Source organism: Temnothorax longispinosus, chromosome 4 (assembly GCF_030848805.1).
Source record: "Temnothorax longispinosus isolate EJ_2023e chromosome 4, Tlon_JGU_v1, whole genome shotgun sequence".
Lineage (NCBI taxonomy): Eukaryota > Metazoa > Arthropoda > Insecta > Hymenoptera > Formicidae > Temnothorax > Temnothorax longispinosus.
In genome coordinates, this window is record NC_092361.1 from 10,678,583 (window position 1) to 10,703,322 (window position 24,740).

Sequence of the window (24,740 nt, forward strand, 5' to 3'; positions counted from 1 at the left end):
AGTATGCCTATCCGCTAATTTTTTTTCTCAAACCTACCGTTCTTTACTCTTGCAAAAAATAACCTCTCTGTATTGCACCCAAACATCGCGATGCATCGCGTCGATCGCGTACTTTACGGACAGGTTAGAACAGGTTAGGAGCAGAAGCCAGAAGCGCGTCGTTGCCAGATCGCTCAAAGCGACGCAGTAGTACGATTTTTATACTTCTGCGCAAGATAGGAGGAGCTAAACTACGCAGTGACTCTCAAACAGTTTTTTCTTCAAGAGAGGTTTTAATACGTGGGCAAGAGCTCGGTTTGGATGAGCACGACTGCGACGAGAGAACGTCCTTAAGGACGACTCTCGGACGACGGGGAACACGGCCCCATTTCCCTGGAACACGGCCAGGGGACTACACAAAGACAACCAAGGCAGGAAACACAGGTCTGTGAACTATCGCTCCCCTTCAGCCAAAGGGGATGCGAGAATTGCGCCGCAGCTGGAGTGGGCGAGTATATGGCTCTCACTGTCAGAGACGAGGCCCGGCACATGGAGGAATTGCATCCTCACCTGAGCATCAGGTATAAATGCGAATGGTGTGGCAAGTCGTATGCGTCGTATCGTGCGGCCGCATGCCACCTTCCAAAATACCCAGCAGCCAGGGCAAGTGAGGGGCAGGGAACCGTAGAGCAGGGCCGGTTCGACTGCCCTGACTGTGACAGGAATTTCGTCACACAGCGTGGTCTGTCACAGCATCAAAGACTGGCACACCCGGTAGCAAAAAACCGAGTAAGATCGGAGCAAGCTGCTCCGAAGATAATGGAGTTAAGGAGAGGTAGAGTTTTCTCTGCCGAAGATGTGAGTAGGATGCTCGAGCTCAAGGTAGAGCTCAGGGATGAGAGGAACATAGCGAAGGCTATGGTTCCGTTTATGCCGGAGAAAACCTTGAGGCAAATAAAAGACAAGAGGAATGAGGCGTGTTACAAGAGGTGGCTGTTGGGACTATTTAGTTTTACTCGCGAGGAGACGAGGATGCTTTCGGATGCAATAAATGCTCGGGTTATCACAAAAAGTCTTTATTGCTTGAAACCGTGGTGACAATATAGACGGGCGCCATGCGACTAACTCGACTTCCTGTCGTAGCGTGCTTTTCTTTCTGGGCACAGTCGCCCTCTATCTACACATACTACTGTCTATACATGCATACGCCTGCATGCACCTAATCGTCGCGAAGAGCGGGAGAGTACGAAAACTCTCTTACTCAACACGCTCACTGTTTGAGTACTCGTTGAAGCTCTGTAAACCTAACCTAGACTATCTCGTAGATTGTTAAATCTCTCTCTCGGTACAGCCTTCGTAAAAATGTCGGTTTTTTGGCTTTCGATAGGAATATACTTAACTATGATTTCCTGATTAGCCACTTTCTCGCGAATGAAATGGAACCTTACGTCTATATGTTTGGTTCTTTTATGGAACTCAGGGTTCTTAGCTAGCCTAATCGCGCTTTGGTTGTCTACATATAACATTGTTGCCTTATCACAGCTCGCGCCTAAGTCTTTCAACAGGTTTCAAATATTTTCTTTCGCTGCTGCCGCTGCAGCAACATACTCCGCTTCGGTAGTACTAAGCGTTACCATTCTCTGTCTCTGACTTGACCACGTGACTAAACCATTCGCGAAATTAAACGCGTAACCTGAAGTTGAACAACGCATTTCGGGATCGTCCGCGTAATTGGCGTCGCAATACCCCACGAGGTTTGTCTCTTTTCCCCCGCTACTGTATATTATTCCCAGATCTCTACTTCCATTCAAATAAGCGAAGATTTGTTTCACGGTCCTCCAATGTGTCTCGTTGTGTTTGTTTAGAAATTTCGCGACCGTATTGACCGCATACGCGATGTCAGGGCGAGACACCACTGACAAAAACATAAGCGAACCTACTGCCTCTCGATAAGGCGACCTATTCTCGACTTCTTTCTCGTTTTCCACCAGTTCTAAAATCGCATGAGGATCAGCAGGAACGCTCACTGCCTTCGCATCGGCCATCCTGAATTTCTCGAGTATTTTCTTTATGTAGTCGCTTTGATGAATCATCAACGACCTTTCCCCTCTGTTTCTCGCGATCTGAAGTCCCACAAATCTACTCGCGTCCCCGACCGTTATTTTGAACGCCTCCTTCAGATGCTCGACTACTTTCTCGATCGCTCTCGACGATTTACAAGCTATTAGTCCATCGTCGACAAACAAAGCCAAGTACAGGATCGCACGCTCAATTATGCCCACGTACACACACGGATCCGCATCGGATTGCACTAGATCTAACTTTCGTGTGAATTTACCGAATCTATCATTTCAACAGCGCGGCGCTTGTTTTAAACCGTACAGCGATTTATCTAACCGACACACAGCAGTCTCACTATTTTCGACGATCAGTCCCTCCGGTATCTTCATGAAGATTTTCTCTTCCAGTTCGCCGTGCAGGAACGCCGTGCGTACATTGAACCGCAACAGCTCGAGATCGTCCCGTGCCACTAGGGCTAGAAACATCCTCAGCGAATTGAATCGTATAACCGGGGCGAACGTCTCCTTATAGTCGATACCGTACTGTTGGCGAAAACTTCTCGCGCACAGTCTCGCTTTGTATCTTGGTTTGTCACTTGTTTTCTCATGCACGACCTTGAAGACCCATTTTGAGTCGATGATTTTCATGTTTTCTCTCTTCTTCACCACTGTCCACGTCTTGTTTTTCTCGTGAGCTTGAAGCTCGCTCTCGATAGCGCTCATCCATTTCTCACTTTCTGGTCCGTTGACAGCTTCGTGATACGTATTCGGCGGCTTATACTTGCTGAAGTCGAGTTCTGCGAGATATCTATTCGGTTTTCCTGCGAGATATCTTTTCGGCTCTTTCAGCAGTGCACGATCTCGCAATCCGCGCCGTTCGGCTCCTGGAGTTTCCACCGATCCTTGTCGAATCGGCTCTGTTGCTTCCCGTCTCGCCTGCTCGTCTTCCTCGCTGTCTACTCGTTCGTCGTCTCTGCCCTCATCTTCTTCGTCGTAATCGTCGCTGATTTCGATGACATCTTCTTCTTGCGTGCCTCGAACTGTGCTTAGTAAACTGAGCTCTCTTTCGCTCGATTCTGCTCCACTCGACTTTTTCAAACTCGACTGTTCGTCGAACACGACATCTCTCGGCTCGCTCACTTTCCTTTTCTCCGGATCGTAGTGCCGATAATTTGAAGACTCTCCCTGGTATCCCACTAGTATCATCTTCTTAGCTTTGTCGTTGAGTTTCCTGCGAAATTGCTTTGGCACATGCGCATACGCCGTCAATCCGAAGACTCGCACATGCTCGAGGTCCGGTTTCCTGTTCGTCCAAGCTTCGTACGCCATCTTTAGATTTTTCCTGCTCGAGTGCGTCGTGCGGTTCAGCACGTAGACTGCTGTGCTTACTGCTTCTGCCCATAGATTCTTCGGCAGGTCCTTAGCTCGGAGCATCGTCCTTGCACACTCAAAAATCGTCCGGTTTGCCCTCTCCGCCTTTTTGTTTTGCTGCGGTGTGTGAGGCGCGGTGTTCTCTGTGACAATACCTCTTTGCGTGAGATACTCTGTCATCTTTGTGTTTTTATATTCACCTCCATTGTCTGAACGCACGACCTTTATCGGCCTCCCGAACTTGTTCGAAACCATTTTCTCGTACATCTTGAATTTCTCAAGCACTTCGTCTTTGTGACGCACAAAATAAACGTAACAAAAACCCGACGCGTCGTCTATAAATGTCACGTAAAACTTTGCGCCTCCCAGGGACTCAACCTGTATCGGTCCACAAACGTCAGAATGCACGCACTCTCCCGGCTCGCTGCTTCTCTTTCCCGGTCTCTCCTGAAACGGCTGTCTGTGGGATTTCCCGAGTTGACACGGCTCACACACAAACTTCTCGGTGTTTTTCAGTTTCACCCCTTCGACGAGGCCACCGCGCACCATATCGCACAGTGCTTGAGCACCCACGTGGCCGAGACGCTAGTGTCATACTCTGAGATCGACCGACGAGATATTCACTTCACTCTTTTCACCCGGCTTTATTACTCAAAACAGCATCCGGTAGAGCTCGTTGCCTTGTTTTGCCTCGAACGCCATAACACGATTGTCTCGCGTGATCGTCACTTGCTGCTTGCTGAATTTCACGTCGTACCCCTTTTTGGTACACATACCGGCGGAGAATAAATTTTTCCGTAGACTCGGCACATACAGCACACCTTCGATGCGTGAGTCGCGCCAGCGGCCGTCGACGAACTTTGTGATATGTATTACCCCTTCGCCCTTTACCTCGCATTGTCCATTATTCCCGAGCAGAACAGCGCCGCCGCTGCTCGATGTAAATCATCAAACCACTCGCGCCTGTACGAGATGTGCCTCGACGCTCCACTGTCCGTCAGTCACACATCCTTCTTATCGGCCGCTAATACTTGTTCGATTACCTCACTGAAGGGGCCGTTGCTTCCCTTTCGTACTTCCGGTCTTCCACGTAATTCATCGCTCGAGGCCACAAACGCGTAATCACGTGATTCACTTTCATCGCGCTCACTACGGTTTTTCTTTTTCGACGGACAAGCGCGCGCGAAATGCCCCTTTTTTTGCATTTGTAACACTATACTGTTTTCTTCGAACGCCTGTTCTTGTTTCCGTCCTTTTTGTTATTCTTTCCAGCACTATTCTTCATCACAGCTAACGCTTCTGCGGAGCCATCTCCTGTCTCCATTCGAGCTTTCTCACGGATGAGTCGCTCAGTCAAATTATCGACTGTTTGTCTCGTTTCCTCGATGTTGTCCCATACCGTACGAAACGCACTGTATTTCGGAGCTAGACTGGCTAGAATTTTTGCCATTACAGTGGTATCATCCACTGCTCCGCCGAGATCACGTAGCTGCTGCGCCATGTTTTTTACTTTAGCCACGTGCTGCACCATCGAGTCTCCCGGCGCCATCCTGTACTCGTGGAACTTCTGCATTAAATACAGCTTGTTTGATGCTGATTTCTGCTCATGTACTGTGCACAGAGCATCCCACATCTGCTTGGCTGTGGTGCACGTTACCAGCGGCTGTAATTAAGCCCTCTCAACCGACGTCGAGATCAGCACCATCGCCTTCGCATTATACTTTTTCCAGGTCGCCCTTGCTTCTGCCGTCGCAGTCTCTGTCACCACATGTGTCCCATCGACGACTTCGTCCACGCCCGCCGCGACGAACACCGCTCTCATCTCGAATTTCCATGTGAGAAAGTTTGTGCCGTCGAGCTTCTCGACATGTCTCGATGTCACTTCCGACGTCATTTTTGTCGAACAAACCACTTGCTTTCGCAAGATCCCGATTGCTGCCACGCGGTCGCAACGTTACGCGAACTCGCGCTTTCCCAATCGCTGCCACGCGATCGCACCGTTACGCGAACTCGCGCTTTCCCGATCACTGCCACGCGGTCGCACCTTTACGCGAACTCGCGTTTTTCCGATCGCTCTTCTCGCTTAAATTTCCGTCAGTGTAGCTGGGCTCATAACCTGTTGGGACTATTTAGTTTTACTCGCGAGGAGACGAGGATGCTTTCGGATGCAATGAATGCTCGGGTTATCACAAAAAGTCTTTATTGCTTGAAACCGTGGTGACAATATAGTGACAATACATGCGTGGTGACAATACATGCGACTGACTCGACTTTCTGTCGTAGCGTGCTCGGCGCTTTTTTCTTTCTGGGTACAGTCGCCCTTTATCTACACATACTACTGTCTATACATACATACGCCTGCATGCACCTAATCGTCGCGAAAAGCGGGAGAGTACGAAAACTCTTTTACTCAACAGTGGCGAGAGCAGCGCCTTGAGAGTACACGCTCAAATCAAGAACTCCTCAATGAAGAGGACCAGCAAGTGGATGGTGCACCACTGGAAGTAGACGAAGTCTTTGTTGATGCGGAGGAAGCCAAGGATGTCTTCCTAGATGCAGAGGAGGTACCGTGCGATATCTATAGCTTTGACAAATCTGCGTCAACTGTGTGCTACAGGCGAGCCAACATCGAGGCTTTGCTAAAGGAGCTCAAAGAAAGCGAGCCCAAGGAATCGCTGGAAGTACAACAACACATTATCCAGTTCCTGACAGCAAAAAGTGAAGGTCAGTCAATAACGCAAGAGGAAGTAGATACAGCCTATGAACTGGCGGTCAGTTTGTTCCACGCTCCGGCGCCTGGGAAAACGGGCGGTGCTTCCCGGAGTCGCAGGAAAGGGCTCTCGGGAAGAAGTGAGCGCAAAACCCGAGCGTATGCCCGTACACAAGAGTTATATAAAAATAACCCCGCTATCCTCGCTAAAATGGTAAGAGAGGGTATGGACGTTGGAGCATTGGGTACAGATAGATCGGCGAGTCCATCAGTCGAGAGCGTCAATGAGCTTTACGAAGGGCTATGGGGAAGCCCAGGTCGATGTAATATCGACCAGAGAGAACGAGAGGCCACAGTGCCGTACAATCCAGCAGAAATTCTGCATCCCATCTCCAAGACGGAGATTCTGAAGCGTTTCAGGTCTACACGGCTGAGGGTGGCAGCCGGGCCTGACGGACTCCGTAAGGGAGATCTGATGAGAAATGAGGGAGGCTATATCCTCCATGCAATCTTCAATGTTATAATGCTGGCGTTGAAACAACCAAGCGCGTGGCGCTGCAATAGAACAACGCTATTGCTCAAAGAGGGAAAAAATTTCTCTGTAGCGGCTAACTACAGGCCGATTACTATCTCCTCAATATTAAGCAGATTCTATTGGGGCATTATGGACCAACGCTTGAGAAACGTGGTTCACCTGAATGCACGGCAAAAAGACTTTGTGCCAAAAATGGGATGTTACAATAACATTAACTTGCTAAATGAAGTTCTCGCACTAGCAAAGAAAGGCAAAGGAATTGTTGCCACTCAGGTGGACATAGCCAAAGCGTTTGATAGCCTTCCGCACCCTGTTATCAAGTATGCTTTACTTGGGAAAGGGCTGCCGGAGGAGGTGGTCGCAATGATAATGGACTCATACAAAGGAGCCAAAACGACTATGAAATGTCGCAACGAGACGTTCGACATAGAGTTAAGAAGAGGTGTCAAGCAAGGAGACCCTCTGTCTCCGTTTATTTTCAATGTCTGCATGGATCTGATCATTGACAGACTAGAAAAGATGGAAGGCATCCAAATCAAGGAAGACCTGAGCATATCGTGTTTGGCTTTTGCCGACGATATAATACTTATTGCAGATACCAGAAAAGCGGCGAGTCGGCTTATGGATGAGCTCGCCGGCTCCCTTTCAAGATAAGGAATGACACTATCGATTGGGAAGTGCGTTGCTTTTGGTATTGTTACCACCAAAGACAGCTGGTATATGGTGGATCCAGAAATATACAGCAATGGCGAGAAGATCGCCTACTGCGGCCCTGCTCAGTCAATGTAATACCTAGGCATACAGGTTACTCCATGGGAAGGAGTAGTTATTAAGCGCGCAGTTGTGCGGTTAAGAGATACGCTCCCAAGAATCAAGAGGCTACCCCTGAAGCCACACCAGAAAGTTGAATTTCTGGCGCGGTATGTCTTGCTGCACTTTTTGTATGCCTTCATCGCGGGCACTATAAGTGCTACAGAACTAAGAGAACTGGATCAAACACTAAGGACGGCGATGAAAGACTATCTGCACCTTCCAATGTCTACAGCAGACGGTCTGCTATACGCGTCTAAGCGCGATGGCGGCATGGGCTTTCCCAAGCTCGAAATTGTTGTAACGTCCGCAATGTTAAAAGCTGGTTTTCGTTTTCTGAACAATAGTGATCCGGCAATCCAAGCCCTAGTAATGGCGTCAGGGCTGGAGAACAAACTAAAGCGCTTGGCGCACGTGGCCAAACTGGGCTGGCCCCTAGAGTCGAATAACCAAATCGACGGTTATAAGAGCAAAGCCGAAGCAAACGAATGGCACAAGTGGGCAGAGCTACCGTCCCAAGGCAAAGGAGTGCCAGCCTGTAAAGATGATAAAATAGCTGAGTAATGAACAATAGCCAATTTCGAGCATTAATGGATGTTAGAAATATATTTAATAATTATAATATACAATCGAGTTAGTTTACGTTTCGAGCCATACTTGGCCTTCTTCAGAACATTAAATCATAAATAATACCGCATTAATAATAAAAGACTCGGGTACGATCCGGCGCTACGATTTCCAATTAAATCTCACCCATGTCTGTAGACAATTAGTCATGTTGAAGTCAGAATATATCGTCGATTGTTAGTCAAATTACAGGCTGAAATAGCCGTTTCCTGTGTTGCAAGACTTATGTATGTCCATGAAACTGAAGCGATCGTCAGCCATTTGTCGCCCGACCAACTTAGTGGCAACTGTATCAAAATTAAAATTCCGTAAGATTACGTGAATTTAATTATTAAGTTAGACTCATAAAAACGGACTCACATAAGCGGTCTATGCAACAGGAACGCAAGAGAATTCTTTCCATCGTCTATTAAGAGCGTGTGTTCGAAGCGAAAGGTTACAGACGACTGAGAAAAACATTCGCATCGCAAGGGCAGAGCAACCAATAATCATTGTTATTACTTAAGACAACAATCTCAAAACATCAAAATAGGCCTCTGTTAAGAGGGATGTGGATATGCTGGGTTTCACTTGGTAGAATTACGGAAGCACGAAAGCACGTCTTACTCGATCGCTGTATTATTCGCCATCTTGTCCTTTCGACAATTTTTGTTTTTTACATTTAGCGCTGAAAGCACGCCCGCGTTATTTAGGCGGGACATTTGAAATGAAACGAAATAAAACTAAAACCAAACATACTCCCGGCCTTGAAAGAATGTCTTTCAATCTGCTACAATCAATTGATGAATGGACTGCTATATAATTCAAATAATGAGTGGACTGTATTATGCACTAACGCTTAATGACAAATTACGAATGTTAGTCAAATAACCAATGACTCTAGAACTTAAATGCTAAACTTAATCATTAATGAACTCTAAATGAACTTTAAGAGAACTCTGAATACTAATGTAAATGCTTAATACTATCAGTTACAATCTTCAATCGGTAACGGACAAAGTTTCGCGACAGTGATGCGCACGCTGCCATTGGATGTCTTCACCGTGGCCACTCGAACAATTTGGTCTCGTCCCGGATGGATGGAAAGTATGCGACCCAGTCTCCATTTGAACGGGGGAAGATTGTTTTCCTTAATAAGAACCATGGTGCCTTCCAGTAAGGTTTGAATGGCTTCCTCCATTTAGTACGTTGCTGTAATTCCGCAACGTACTCCTTGCTCCATCTTTGCCAGAAGTGCTGCTGTACGTTTTGTATGAGCTGCCACCTGGACAATCGAGATTCTGGCAAATGCGTGAGATTTGGATCGGCCACCGAGGTTAAAGATTTGCCGATCAGAAAGTGAGCGGGAGTAAGTGGAGTGAGATCATTGGGATCGGTAGACATGGGAGTTAGTGGGCGTGAATTTAGTATCGCCTCTATTTGCGTAAGTAGCGTATAAAATTCTTCGAATGTTAATGTTAAATTGCTTGCAACCCGCTTTAAATGGTGTTTTGCGGATTTTATGCCCGCTTCCCATAAACCCCCAAAGTGAGGAGAGTATGCAGGAATAAACTGCCAGTTAATACCTACTTCATTAATGGATTCGCTAAGTTTTGTTTGCTCTTTTATTAAAAATCGCGCTAACTCATTTAACTCGCGATTGGCACCGACAAAATTTGTACCATTATCTGAGTATATGTAGGCCGGTTTGCCTCTTCTAGAAACAAAACGTCTGAGTGCTGCAATGAAAGATTCCGAGGTCATATCAGATATTAACTCTAAGTGTATCGCCTTTGTAGCGAAACAAACGAATAGACCTACGTAACACTTGTTCGTTTTGCAACCTCTGCCTTTCCTATCTTTGATCAGAAATGGACCGCCGTAATCTACACCTGTTGCGTGAAAGGGTCCTGCCATGGATACGCGAGCCTTCGGCAACTCGCCCATTAACGTTTGTGCTGACTGCGGCTTGTTTTTGAAGCATTTTATGCACTCATGAACTACCTTTTTTGCAAGATTTCGACCCCCAATTATCCAAAATCTCTCGCGTATGGAAGCCAAAAGTGCTTGCGGAGCTGCATGTAATAATCGCAGATGCTCATCTATGAGAAGCAATTTTGTAAACTTATGTTTGGCTGACAGAACGATGGGATGCTTCTTATCATGGGAAAACTCTGAGTTACCCAATCTTCTTCCCACTCGTAATATACCTTTTTCGTCTACGAAAGGATTGAGTGAAATTAACTTATCAGATACTACTACTTCCCTATCCTGTATTTCGTTTGGAAAGCTTTCGCGTTGCGCTATCTTTATGAGTGCATTTAATGAGTCTCTTAATTCCAACGCTGTAAGGAAATCTGCTTTGCGTTCACTCTTGTGCTTGTAATTATATGAGAAACGCTTACAATAAGCTATGCCACGAATGAGACGTTTCGCGCTCGATGCTTTTTCGAACATGGATGTCTCCTTTTCTAACCTTTGTTTCATCAAACAACACGCCTTTTTCACTTCGGGCAGGTCCTCTTCTGTTGAGACGCATGTAGGCCATTCGCCTTCGTCCTTTAACAAGAAAGATGGACCGCACCACCATAACTTCGAGTGTATTAACTTGTCAGCAGATAGACCACGCGAAAGGAAATCAGCTGGATTCTCCGTTGTTGGAACATGTCGCCAATTATACGACTTAGTTAGATCTTGTATCTCCGCAACGCGATTTGCTACGAATACTTGTAATGTACTTGGCTGCAATCTTAACCAACCGATAACTATCTGAGCATCAATCCAACAAGTGATCTTACTGATAGGTATTCTAAACAATTGCACTACCTTGGCGACCAGGCGCGCAAGGATGAGAGCTGCAGAAAGCTCTAAGCGAGGAATTGTTAGCTGTTTAAGCGGAGCTACCCTGCTTTTTGCACATAAAAGCTTTACTTCCACAACTCCTTCAGGATTCTGAGATCGCACGTAGATGCACGCGCCATAAGCCTTTTGCGATGCATCCGCAAAACCGTGTAATTGTATATCTGAATAATTTTCGCACAAAACATACCGCGGTACCTTGATTTGGTTTAAAATTTGACTCTGTTTTCGAAACGATAACCACTTGTTATGCAAGTCTAAAGGTAGGGATTCGTCCCACGACAGTTTATGCAACCACAGTTGTTGTAATAAAATCTTCGCTATAATAATGCATGGACCAAGGAGACCTAAGGGATCAAATATTTGAGCGGTCTCCGTTAATATTTGCCTTTTTGTTATCTTAGCTTGACTTAATTCCTTTATAGTGAAGGCTATGTTATCAGACCGTGTTTCCCATATTGTACCTAGTGTCTTCGTTATGCCATCCTTTTGGAAGTCAATACTATTCAAATTCTGATCCTCCACCGGAACATCCTGAATAATTGCAGGCTCGTTAGATGTCCATTTTCTTAACTGAAAACCTGCTGCTCCTAGTATGCTGGAAATCTTTCGCCTTAAGTTTATAGCTTCTTCAATGGTTTTGGCTCCTGTCAATAAGTCATCGACGTAAAAATCCTCACGAATGATTCTTGCTATTTCTGGTAGTATAGCTTCGATTTCGTCTGCTAGTTCCATTAAGCATTTTATCACTAGGAATGCCGCTGAAATCGTTCCATAAGTGACCGTGCCTAACTCCTAAATTTGTATGGGATCCTTGCTACACAGACGCCACAAAATCCTTAGAAGTGCACGTTGCTTTGGATTTATTAACACCTGTCTATACATCTTCTCTATGTCTGCAAATAGGATGTAAAGAAAAATTCTGAATCTGATGAGTATCGAAAACAGATCTTGCTGTAACGTAGGTCCCACCATCTGTAAATCATTCAGTGAGATGCCATTGTCCGTTGGCGCCGATGCGTCAAAAACTACACGTACTCCAGTTGTTGTGCTGTCTGTCTTGATGACACAATGATGGGGTAGATAATACGAGACTTCGGGCGTTGTTTCCTCGGATACTATGTGCATGTGCCCTAATCTTTCGTATTCTTCAAGGAATGCTGCGTATCGCTGTCCGAGGACAGGATCTTTTTGCAATCTTCTCTCGAGACTAATCAATCGTTTGAGAGCCGTTGTCTTCGATTCACCTAATTCCCGAGGATCTTCCTTGAAGGGCATAATCACTACAAATCTACCATCTTGATTACGATAGACAGTCTTTGCAAAATGGTCCTCGCACTCTTTTTCTTCATTAGATAGTATCTTGTTATGACCGACCTCTTCGATTTCCCAAAACTTCATGAGTTGCTTATCGATGTCGTCTGATCTGCTTAGATTACATCGAACTGAATTGGAGTAGATGCCTTTTAAAGGGCCCACTGCTATCCAACCTAATTTGGTTTTTTGGAATGTGAGTTGATTCTGACCAATAGTTAACTGCCCTACACATAAGAGGTTCCAGAAGCAATCTGCTCCGATCAGAATGTTCACCTTGCCTGGTATGTTGAATGATGGATCCGCCAACTTGATGTTAGAAGGGATCTCGCCCTCCGGAATATTGATGCGCTGAGCTGGTAGTTGACCCGTGATTTCTGGAATAACCAAACATTCAATACCAAATTTGTAACTGTTGTGGTGTGTTGACAGCTCAACCTTGCACTTATGCTTTATTTTGGATGACAATCCATTTATCGCGTCAATGGTCATATGAATTCTTGATATCTGTAGCCTTAAGTCTTGACATAACCTGGTGGTGATGAGACTCGACTGAGAGCCTGGATCCAATATCGCACGAACATTATGTTTTTTCCCTTGACTATCCGTTACTAATATCAAGGCTGTGGCTAGTAAAACACTATGTGAGCTACATTGATTATGCGAACACAAAATAGAAGAATTCTTCACTTCTTTCGTTGAACTTGTTTGTACTGTTGCAGGTTTGTCAAAGTGCAATAATGTGTTATGCTTACCTGCACATTGTTTACACGAACCTGCCTTGCAATCTCTAAGGTAATGCCCGGGCTTCATACAGTTAAAGCATAGCTTAGCACCTCTTACACATTCTGCTCTTTTTTGAGGAGACATCTCGAGAAATTTCGTACAGTTTGATAACTTGTGCGTCTCCTTGCACACTATACACTTTTGACCTTGAACGAGAAATGATTTTACTTTGGAACGCTCTGCTTGTTTTGACTTGTGCATGTTCTTGTCCTTTAGTTCCAAGGCCTCCAATAAGTCTGCACGAGAATTCAAGAATGATTTGAATTCCTCCAAAGTGGGAACGTCATTCCCTGCACGCTCTTTTTCCCAAGCTCGGGCGGTGACATTATCTAACTTAGTTGATATCAGATATATTAATAATGCATCCCAACTTTCTGTAGCTTGATCTAAGGCATTTAATGCGCGCAAATGCTTATTAAGAGTATCAACGATTTCGCGAATTTGACTCGATGATTCCTCCTTCATATTATTAATACTAAAAAGCGATTTAATGTGATTATGCGTAAGTAATCTTTTATTATTGAACCTATCACATATCGTGTTCCACGCAACGGTATAGTTTACGGCTGTAAATTCTAACGATTTGATTATTTGCGCCGCATTACCCTCCAGAGACGCTTTCAAGTAATGAAATTTTTGTATAGGATCAATACTCTCATTTCGACTTATTAACGATTCAAATGTATCTCGGAAACTAAGCCATTCCGCAGTATCACCACTGAATTTCGGTAATTCGATTGTTGGCAATCTAATACCTGCATTCTTATATATAATGTTTTGATTTGGATATCGCGCAAAATCCGGAGGAAAATGCGCCGCACCGTTATCGTTTGTTGCTTGTACATGCACAGGTTGTATTACAGGTTGTGTTTGCGACGAATGAGCCTCCTCCGCTGCAGCACTCGGACGCGAAATATTCAAGTCTTTTGTGACCATGCCCCGCGTGAGTAAGGACTCGGCCTGACTTATCGTATGAAAATATTCTTCTTCCACTCGCTCGCGATAACCTATCGTTTCTTGCTCGTCATCTGTCAGCTCGTCAATAACTGTTTGCAACTCATTGTATCTACTATATGCCTCCCGTATGCGACTAATACGCTCGCGAATCTCTGTTTGTGTCACTTCATCTAACGGAACACTCGTGTCAGGATATGTTGCAATAGTTTTTGTGATGTAACTTTTAAACGACGTGAATTTACCCTTGACAGCACCGCGAGATCTGTTGAGACCTTCCATTATCGTTATTTATCGCAAAATAGAAACGCACCACGATTGAAGGATAAGGATGAATGGACAAGGATGCTCACTCTTTTACTTGTGGTTACGTACGACGATTGTTTTGACTACTGCCTGTTTGCCGCGCTGTTGCCCGGCGTTGACTCGAACTCTTGTGGTTATGTACGACGACTGTTTTGACCGCTGCCTGTCTGCCGTGCTGCTACCCGGCGTTGACTCGAACTCCAGTGTGTCCACGTGACTCCTCGCTGGATCCTGATTGGCGTTACGGTCGGTCTCGCGCAATGTTACTTGCACGTCCTCGCTGGGCTCTGATTGGCCACACTGCCGATTCCCCACGGCGCTGACTGCTTTCTGTAGTTCCCGACTGGCGCCACTGACGATCTTCACGACGCCACGTGACCGCTCTCGCCGACCTCTGATTGGCGCCGCTGTCGATATGGTCGGTCTCGCACAACGCCGACTGGTCTCTGATGGCGCCAATGACGAAATGGCGATTCCACACAATGCCGGTTACCGGATTCACATGTTGGTCACCAGTTTCACGATGCTGGCCACCGAATCCACCTTGGTAGCTACTGGCTTCACACGATACCGCCTCACGGATATCGGATTGCTTCAATGTCGTATCGATGCTAATGGCGATGCCTCGGTGCCTCTGTTGCGACGGCACGAGCGATCGGCTGCTTCTCACTGTCTTGCCTTAGACTTGACTGCGTTTTTGAGCGTCCTCGTGGTTCAATTCCCATCCATATCCGGCTCGAAGGACCACAATGTTAAGAGGGATGTGGATATGCTGGGTTTCACTTGGTAGAATTACGGAAGCACGAAAGCACGTCTTACTCGATCGCTGTATTATTCGCCATCTTGTCCTTTCGACAATTTTTGTTTTTTACATATAGCGCTGAAAGCACGCCCGTGTTATTTAGGCGGGACATTTGAAATGAAACGAAATAAAACTAAAACCAAACAGCCTCGTTTAATAGTTCCGTGTCCTTGTTTAAATTAATACCGTTTGGCTGCTCTTTGATATGTATCATTTCTGCAGTCAATCCTTTTTTATAATTATGCTCTACCTCCAGGATGCGCACATTATCCCAGTCAAAAGAATGATTATATTTAATGATATGCTCTGAGACCACCGAATGTTTGGACAGATCTAATCTGATATTAGATTTATGTTCATTTATTTTGGTGCGTAGTTGTCTCTTAGTCTGACCGACACAAGAGGCATCACAATTCTAGCAACAGATTTTATATATTACGTTATTATTAGTAAAATGAGCGTTCTTATCTTTCTGGACTTTAATGATGCTGCTAAGTTTAGAGTGCGGTATCCCACAGAATTTTCCGATTTATTAACAGCTGAGGTGATAATTTCAGAAGTATATTTTAAGTATGGCATGACAATAAAACTTTTTAACTGTTGAGAACATTCAGAATCATCAACTATATCATTATTGTTAATAGATTGCAACTTTCTCAGTCTCTTATTAATATGCGTGAAAACTAAATCGATGGGATACCCATTTCCAAGCCTTTTGTCTGAGGACAATCTAGCACAAACAATGTAAACCGTTCCTAAGAAATACTGGAACAAATGCTATAAGCATACTAAATAATCTTGCCTGTTCCTTTGAGGAACTTGAAAATCAAATAAAGCAGATTCCAAATTTCTATTTTTAATCATTCTGTATACGTCAATTTCCGCAAGATAACCCGCGGCTCTAAGGTCTTCATCTAATTTGATCCTAAGATCGTCATACTTGTGGCACTGTAGGAGGACATGTCTCAAGTCCTCGCATTCATATCCGCACTCACAACGCTGTGAGTCAACGTAATTCTTCCTAAACAGCGATGAGCCCAAATTGTAATGATTCGCTCTGATCCTGTTGATGAGGGTCACGAAATATCTTTCAGCATTGATCCTGCTAAACCACGGCTTACGAGCCTTCTCGTCGTAGAACTTCGTGAAATAAAATATTCCCTTGTACGTAGAGTCCCGTTTAATAGAGGCCTGCGTGGCGAGCCAGGTCTCCTCTCTAGCTACCGCCATCAAGTCCTCGATTGGGACCTCAATGTTCATGTCTGGAGGCTCCTGTGCCGCCTCCTTGGCTAGTCCGTCCGCCAATTCATTCCCGGCAATTCCAATATGGGAGGGAATCCATATCAAAACGATCCTCGTGTCCAACTCCCTCTCCAGTGAGTAAATGAGTAGTCTAGTCTCAACCGCGTATTTGCTCCTATGTACTGTTAATAGGTTGTTGTGAATTGCCGAAAGGGCCGATCTGCAATCTGACATGATAATTATGTGATTGGTTCTTGTTTCCCGTGAGGCTCTCATAAGTTTTAGCGAAGCATTAATAGCGAAAATCTCGGCTGTGAATGACGAACATACTTTAGGAAGACTGATCTTATATGCAGTGTCCTGCCCTTCTATGACAATACTTGCCCTAGTGGAGGGCCAGTCTGGATTATATGAACCGTCCGTAAAAATAATCTCCGCATCACTATTTAATTGGTATTTCGTAATGATCTCTTTGATCATCCGTTCGTCGGTATAATTCTTGTCTGATTTTTTGGTCAGTCCGAAAGAGTAATCAACCGTTGGAATAAACGTATGCGCTTCATACTCACCATGAAAGACTTCATGTTTTCTCGGGGGGCCTATAAGAGGCTTGGCGGAAGCGCACTTCTTCCATGTCCTAGACAATAAGGATATCGTGTATGTCGGTTGGCGAAATCGTATTCGAATCTCATTATCGTAGGCCTTCTGCATTCTTTCGCATAATCCTTCCATATTATGAGCAAGGGCTTTATATATAAAATTCCTAGCCAACATTTCAGCTCGGTCCTCAAGTAATCTGACTTTGGCCTCAGCAATAATAACGTTATTCGGGGAGCTATTACGATAACCAAGGGCCGTCCTGATGCCCTTATATTGAGTCCTTTCGAGCTTTAGTTTAGAGCTGGCATCCCTCGGGTGATAAACAAAGCTTCCGTAGTCCGTAACCGAGCGAACAAGGCTCTTATACAGCATCAATGCTGTATTAACCTCCATACCTTTCGAAATCCTGCACAAATATTGGACGACCGCATTAGCTCTATCGACCTTTGCCCTCACCTCTCGGATTTGGTGGACAAATCTAAGTCCGTTATCGATCCATATGCCCAAGAATCTTGACTCCTCGCTGTTGAACACCTCACAGCCCTGGATAGTAATGCTCTGAGTTTTATCATGTAAACCATATTTGTTGTATTCGACCAGAACTGTCTTCTGCGGCTCCAGGTCAAGACCGATGGATCGCAATCTCTCGGCAACCAAGTTAACCGCCCGTTGCAAAAGCTCCCGATTACGGTGTCTATTAGGACCGCACACATACAGGCCGATGTCATCGGCAAACTCGCACGAACTCACGCCCTCCGGTAGGTCAGAGCAGATCCTTTTAGTGTAGAGAGAGTACAAAACCGGACTGAGAACCGCGCCCTGCGGGAGTCCCACATATACTAGTCGTTCCTTGAATTCCTGTGAATTGACAATAAAGCGGACTAGTCTCCGATATAGCCATTTACATATAAATTTGACGATACCTGCGGGACAATCAGACGCAATTAATGTCTCAATCATGATGCGGAAATCGACGTTATCATAGGCAGATGAAACGTCAAGAAACGCAGCAAGCGTGTACTCACCCAGACACAGTGAAGCTCGGATATCTGATACTACTTTGACAAGGTTATCCGCACAGGACTTTCCCCTGCGAAAGCCATTTTGCGATTGACTAAACTTGTTTTCGTTCTCTGCCCACCAAGTTAGTCGCTCATTGATCATGCGTTCGCATATCTTACCCACGCAGGAAGACAGAGAAATCGGACGGACCTTTTCTTTGCCGGGCTTGTCTATAAAGACCACCTAATAATGAAGCCATTCCTCCGGGAGAAAGTCTGAGAGCCATATGCAGTTAAACAATTCCAACAAACAGGAAAGCGCCGACTCGGGAAGTTCCTTGATCATTTTATACTCGATGCCATCAAGACCCGGAGCAGAATTCTTTTTGATCATTGTAATGGCCCTGTCCAATTCAGATCTCCGGAACGGCGAGCTCAGCGGCTAATCGTCCTTACGCAGATTAATTGGAAATGATGGGTCCGCCCCCACATATGGGGGAGCAAGTTTATCAATGAATTTCTTAATTTCCTCTTCTCTGTTCTTAGTATGCCAGCAATTCCATCGAACTCGGTTTCTTGCATTTTTTAAAATCCTGATGGTATTCCAGACGTAGTTTATGCTGGTAAAACGGTTAATACCTGCACAAAAATCTTCGAAACATTTCTTCTTTTTGAAGGCAAACGTTTTCCTAGCTACAGCACATGCTCGCTTGTACCTGACCCAAGAATTAATAGACTTACATTGCTTAAAATAACTGAACGCCTCTTTCCTATTACGTATAGCCTCGTCGCACTCCGCATCCCACCATCTGTGTTGTATTTTACGTTTTTTGGCCATATCGACCTCGGGAGGTTTAAATTCCTTAGTTCTGCCAGATGCAAGGTTCACCGATGATCTAAGTATACCAATAAACCTCCCGTAATAGGCGCTAGTGTCCCCAGAGAAGGAGCCGACATGCGGTAGAAGGTCTGCTTTGATTGCACCATCGACGAGTAAATGGAATCGGGACCAATCAATTTTTTTTGTCGAGATTCTATTCGAGGCTTTTCTATACGGGAGGGTGTCTCCATCCATAGTGAAGACTATCGGGTAGTGATCACTGTCCCAGGGGTCCTCCAGCTGATTATAATCAATCTTATCCAACATACCAGTTGTGCCAAATGCCAGGTCAATATTTGAATCCCGTTGGTTTCGTCGGCCGGCTCTGGATTTTGTATCAGTATTTACGCAAATAAAACCCATATCTAGCATTGTGTCATGAAGAATCTCGCCGTCCTGGGAAGTGAGTTCGCAATTCCAGGCAGAATTGTGGGCATTAAAATCACCCAACAGAATCGAGTTCGCAGAGCCAGGCACCTGTCCAGCCACCAATTTGACATCAGGCGATGTGATGGGGTCACGGGGGTGTCTATACACCGCCATAATATTACAATTATTATCCAAATTTCTGGTCTTAATGCCAATACAATCGTATCCGAAGGGTGCATCACTCAGAGCCGGTATAACCTCGAACTCAATACTCCTTCGAACAGAGATCGATACGCCACCACTATTTAACAGATTTTTACTCTGTACGGTGTCAAAACCTGAAAAATTAATTTTATTATTCTCCGTACATCTAGTTTCAGTCAGGATCACGATGTCAAAATCCACAACGCGCTTAGTTAATTCATTTTTACTGGTACCAAAACCACGACAGTTTCACAATAGGAGATTGAACGCTATATCGGATGGAAAGGCCTAGACCTCTCGTTCTCCAGTAGATCCGACCGGTCAGCTGATTCATTTATCTCCCTTATACTAAAAGTTTCATTCTGCATGGGCTTACCCCTATCGCCAATGCGGTCCATCAATGCGCGGAAGTCCGAATTGTTTGACAACTGTAGCAGAAGTGGCCACATTTCCCTTATTCCATTAATAAAATCTTGTGGCACCTGTGGTAAGTGTCCCACCGGCGAATTCTCCCCCGACGCCCGAGACACATCGTAGCTCGACCAGGAGGCACCGTTCCTGGCCGAGGAGAACATGATACCTTGTTTGTTCTTGTTGATTTCTTCTGAGCGTAAATCAAAACGCTTGTAATATTCTTGACTAGAACCGTCCGAGGACTCCCGGGATCTCCCACGGGCAGGACCCGTCGATCGCCTAACTGACTCCACACGTCGAGACTGAGGGACCTCCGTAGAGCGCCGCATGCTATGTCCAGTATTATCGCGGGTACGCGTGACACCAGTGTACGAAGCCGTCTTCGGAGGCGGCAAACTCGGCCAGACATCCACATCTCTCGAGCTCTCCGTCAAGGGGGCTGGGGGACGATCACCCCCTTCCACAATACGTCTAGCACTGAAAAAAGAAATATTTCTACGAGCCATTTCAATATTAATTTGTACGTTCTTCTCGAATACCGGACATTTTTTATATGTAGATTTATGCGGGCCACCACAGTTGCGGCACTTAACAGACTCCTCACACTGACCGTGAGATTTATCTCCGCATACAATACAAAACGCTTCGCTTTTGCAAGATATCTTTGTATGACCGAACCTGTAGCAATTGTAGCACTGCCTGGTCTGCGGGACAAACGCTCTAACCTTCAAACCAACGTTATTCGTAAATATCTTTAGATCTCTGATACCCACTCCTTTGAACGTCAGAATTATATTATCTGTTTCTGATAAAGTAGTTTTCTTTAGCGTGTTATCCCATTTACGTCGGTACATCCGTTCCATACCAATGATGCCGGACTTGTCCTGGATTACCGACCATAGGTCTTTGATGGTTGAAGGCCAGTCCGCAATAACTCCTCTCCTGATCATGGAGCGATGTTCTACGAAAGCTTTAAGTTTGTTTGGGATTTTTTCTATAACCTCCAAGGCCAGATTGGCCTCCAAATAGTCGGGAAATTCCGCTTCGGCTGTGAAGTGATTCAGCATTTCTACATTGCACGGACGGATTCGGTAGTTCGTCAAGCACATCCATATTTTGATTAAATTTTTCCCCTTCCTCGCAGTAGTTTGATCAGGGGGTAATTTAATAGTTATCTTCGCATTACCGGAAAAGCTGCTGTCGTATTTAGTGATCACAGGGCGTGCTTGCTGCTGTGTACATTCTCTTAGATTACCATTACAAACGGTGTATATTTCTTTGACCTCTCCAATATCACTGTTCACCAGTAGATCACGTGAACGGGAGTCGGTGGCACTCCCGCTGTTGCTAACGAAGCTATGCGCAGATAGAGAATTGTCGCTTATCCTAGAATTATCTACCACGGCAGCTTTTTTTATTAAAAGTTCGCGTGCGCGGGCGTCAGGCTTATTAACTATGTTACTCTCCTCTATTTCCATATCATCATTATCAATTTCTTTATCTAACAGGGGCTTGTCACTTATCTGAACTTCGCCCCTTTGTCCCTCGGGCAGTGTAATCCCGCGTTGGATCGTTGTGCGTTCCTCGAGATCCATTGTCGAGTCCTCTCCCAACAGATGCTTTACAACCGTTTCGAATTGTTGTTCCGAGACACCAGTTCTCATTCTTTTACACGACTTTCTGGTAGCATTGTCTTCGAGGGCTCGCGGGTTATCCTGCTTCGTCACGGGATCCGAATGATCCGCCATCCGTTACAATTATTTATATCTAACAAATAGCTCCCCCTCCAAGGGGGGAGCGCAGAGACTCTACGCAACAAATACGGCCAAAAAAGGCGAGGCTAATCAGGTACTACAAAAGGCAAAATTATTCAATCACCACAGCCAGGAAGGATAGGATCAAAGCTCTACACGGGACAGGAACGGAAACACGTCCAATCACTATGGCGGCTCGAACAGAACTCCGCGAGGACGGCGCGAGCACGCGAGGTTAGGTCCGGGCGCACGTGGCGCGCATGCGTCGTGCGCGACCACGTGGTCCGCGTGTGCCCCCGGCCCCCGGCCCCCGGCCCCGTCCGTCCGTTGTCTGTCCGCGCTTCGAAAGTGTAACAAGTGCGACCGAGTTTGGCTTCTATCGAAAAATTTCGGCAACATCATTGTCGGGAAGCTCATCCGACCGCCACGCTACCATAGCGAAAAAAAAACATTGTTTATAAACATCGGTGCGAAACCTTGGAGAAACTTCCACACTCGCAGTATCACTCTATTAAAATGTGTAAGGTTTTGGATATAAAAACAGCTTTATTGTCAGGATAGCAATATATATTCAAATGTCAATTACAGTGTCTTCGGTCCACGGTCCACAGTCCACCGACCATGTCCTGGCAACGTTTCGTGTCACATACTAGAAAAAAAAAATTTAACGAAACGCGTGGTGATCTCTTGGAAATTCGGTTCTGATTAGGCGCCGAAGATAAATTTTTAATTGGTTCTTCGGTTTAATCGACAATTGATGTGAAAAAATCTAAAACAATCTTTTAACATTTGTTTCCTTTTGAGTCCTCATTTTTTTGGGTACAATCCAAATAAATGTATTATAAGAGGTAGCTGAGAAGGTTTTACGATGCCTCCTTTTAGCAATTCTTCTACCTGTTTATTATTTCGTCAGGCATTATTATTTCATCTAAATCGATATATTCGTTAGCTACGTCACCTTCATTAGATTGGTTAGATTCGTTAGGCATTATTACTTCAGCTAAATCGCTATATTCGTTGAACACATTCACGTCGTAATTTTCTTGATTTAATAAAATCGGAAATGACCAGTCTTGTTCAGCTGTTGTACCGGGTTGTACCGGGGTTGTAGTAATTGCAGTTTGTGACTGTGGGGTAGGATAGGCGAAGGTGCGTCGGTTCCCACAATAACGAATCGTTCAATTAGGTAAAATCTCGCTCTATTTATTCATGCTCTAGATACAGTAGAATACTTCTTGGATGTGTACGGATAGGTGGACGTGTGTGATTTGTGTAGAAGATTAATGTGTAGTGTTAACGCGGTGTGTTGCGTATTGTCCCGACAGTCAGATTCGAGAAGGCTGAGCTTGAAGAGGAGTCTTGAAGTCCTTGGAGACGAGGCCAGTATGTGCGTCACCACAGAGTGCTCCGGTTGGAGCTGGATGTCTATAACAATCCGCCAATGGTTAGCTGATTCTGGACTACCTCAGGAGGAATAATAATCTAAATGTAAGAATAAACGGGAAATTTTATGTAAAATTTATATAACGTTAGTTCTTATTATGTTTTTTTTTTATAGTACATATACTTGCCCTTTTCCCTTCGAAGAATTTTATGGCGATAATTTGATAGATGACGAAGCTTACGATGAATCAGAAAAGGATACATTCGATTCCGATCAAATTACAACAGAAATAATTCAAGAGGAATTAGAGAAGCTGAAAGATATCCAAACGGGCAGAATTACAAGTAGTACATCGAATATCATTTCTGACGCGGCTCAAGATAAAATTTTTGACACAAATACTACGAAGAATGAGGAATCCCATCCTTTTGCAAATTTTATTTAAAACACATTAACGGAGAGTTGTTCGCCTGAACAAGGAACTATAAGGAAGGTCTAAAGACGTCGGTCACAATTCCGTTTCTATCGACTCGCCCTTGCCTAATAAGGCAAAAAAAGAATCAGCGCGGGGACCCGTCGATCTCTTGACGCAGCATCCGCGACTCCGGCCTCTCCCGTTCTCGACGTCCTTCGAAGAGGCGAAGCCTTCCGGTTCGAACGTTACGAATAAATAATGTCTGACCCGCGCATACAATAATGTCTGACCATCTCTTGGAAATTCGGTTCTGGATTAAGCGCGGAAGATAAATTTTTAATTGGTTCTTCGGTTAAATCGACAATTAATATGAAAAAATCTAAAACAATTCTTTAACATTTGTTTCCTGTAAATTCTGTAAAATTCGTAATTTATTGCATATCCCCGCAGGGTTCGCAATCTACTACCAACACTATCCTTCTCCTCTTACTTTAACCCTTTGGACCAACGGCTTAACGTCTCTTTCCGAAAGACGGGACCCAGTTTTCTCCGCACAAGAGCCTATCTTGCACGGAGGGGCGCAGCTATCGGAAAAACATTCCATGCTTCATGGCTCTAGTGGACTCGAACCTGGTTCCTCAGATTACAAGTCTGGCGCTCTACCACTAGACCATACTGCCGCCCTTAACATTTGTTCCCTTTTGAGTTCTCATTTTTTGGGTACAATCCAAATAGGTGTATTATAAGAGGTGGCTGAGAAGGTTTTACGATGCCTTTAGCAGTTCTTCTACCCTATTTCTACCTTGGACTTACGGGAATCTGTATTGCCGACACCCAAAAAAAGGATTCTATTTACAAAGTGAAATTCCTTGTAATCCTATACCATTGAACTGCGTTTTGAACTGCCACAGGTCGTACTATTTTCGAACTGCGTACTGGAAGTGACTCGATTTAATTGTGCCTTGGTTTTCTAGAGCGGTTTTATAATGATTATTGATTTTAGCCTTATCCGATTTAGACCTCGTACTCATTTCCACTCTCAATAATCGCACTTTTCATCCAGGACGAGCCCCCAAAATTTAAGCATTGTTACGTCCAAACCCTGGAATTACTTTGAAGGATAGCGAAGGAAAGACTAGCCAAAGGAGGGGTATGGGAGGATGCAACCAGATACTTACGTTATCTCGGGTACACGCAGGGAAAGCGCGTGCCTCGAGTCAAATGCACTTTTCAGAAAGCTCCAGCCGTGAGTCAACGTCCATAAGGGACGCTATTATGCTTACTGTGAGTTGTGCAATCATTGGTCTTATTTTAAGTCAAGGATTAAAATCCCTATTACCTATAAGACCGTGTGCGATTTTGAGAAGTGAATTTGATTTGGAGAA

The 24,740-nt window shown here is 45.0% G+C and overlaps 4 protein-coding genes across 4 annotated transcripts; all 4 read right to left on the reverse strand.

The window, feature by feature from the left end:
* Positions 1–1,547: 1,547 nt before the first annotated feature.
* LOC139812088 (uncharacterized) lies at positions 1,548–2,024 on the reverse strand. Its single transcript, XM_071776716.1, has one exon. The coding sequence runs from the start codon at positions 2,022–2,024 to the stop codon at positions 1,548–1,550; it is 477 nt and encodes a 158-aa protein (XP_071632817.1).
* A 2,599-nt stretch (positions 2,025–4,623) lies between these two features.
* LOC139812090 (uncharacterized) lies at positions 4,624–5,043 on the reverse strand. The gene has a single exon (XM_071776717.1). The coding sequence runs from the start codon at positions 5,041–5,043 to the stop codon at positions 4,624–4,626; it is 420 nt and encodes a 139-aa protein (XP_071632818.1).
* Positions 5,044–9,130: 4,087 nt separating this feature from the next.
* Positions 9,131–11,665, reverse strand: LOC139812091 (uncharacterized). Its single transcript, XM_071776718.1, has one exon. The coding sequence runs from the start codon at positions 11,663–11,665 to the stop codon at positions 9,131–9,133; it is 2,535 nt and encodes an 844-aa protein (XP_071632819.1).
* A 60-nt stretch (positions 11,666–11,725) lies between these two features.
* LOC139812092 (uncharacterized) lies at positions 11,726–14,266 on the reverse strand. The gene has a single exon (XM_071776720.1). It carries the CDS (start codon positions 14,264–14,266, stop codon positions 11,726–11,728), a length of 2,541 nt encoding a protein of 846 aa, XP_071632821.1.
* Between the last annotated feature and the right edge of the window lie 10,474 nt (positions 14,267–24,740).

What these genes read in the sequence shown, in the direction of transcription:
- LOC139812092 (XM_071776720.1), bottom strand. Translation starts at nt 14,266, where the DNA reads ATGGAAGGTCTCAACAGATCTCGCGGTGCTGTCAAGGGTAAATTCACG.
- LOC139812088 (XM_071776716.1), bottom strand. Translation starts at nt 2,024, where the DNA reads ATGGCCGATGCGAAGGCAGTGAGCGTTCCTGCTGATCCTCATGCGATT.
- LOC139812090 (XM_071776717.1), bottom strand. Translation starts at nt 5,043, where the DNA reads ATGTGGGATGCTCTGTGCACAGTACATGAGCAGAAATCAGCATCAAAC.
- LOC139812091 (XM_071776718.1), bottom strand. Translation starts at nt 11,665, where the DNA reads ATGGAACTAGCAGACGAAATCGAAGCTATACTACCAGAAATAGCAAGA.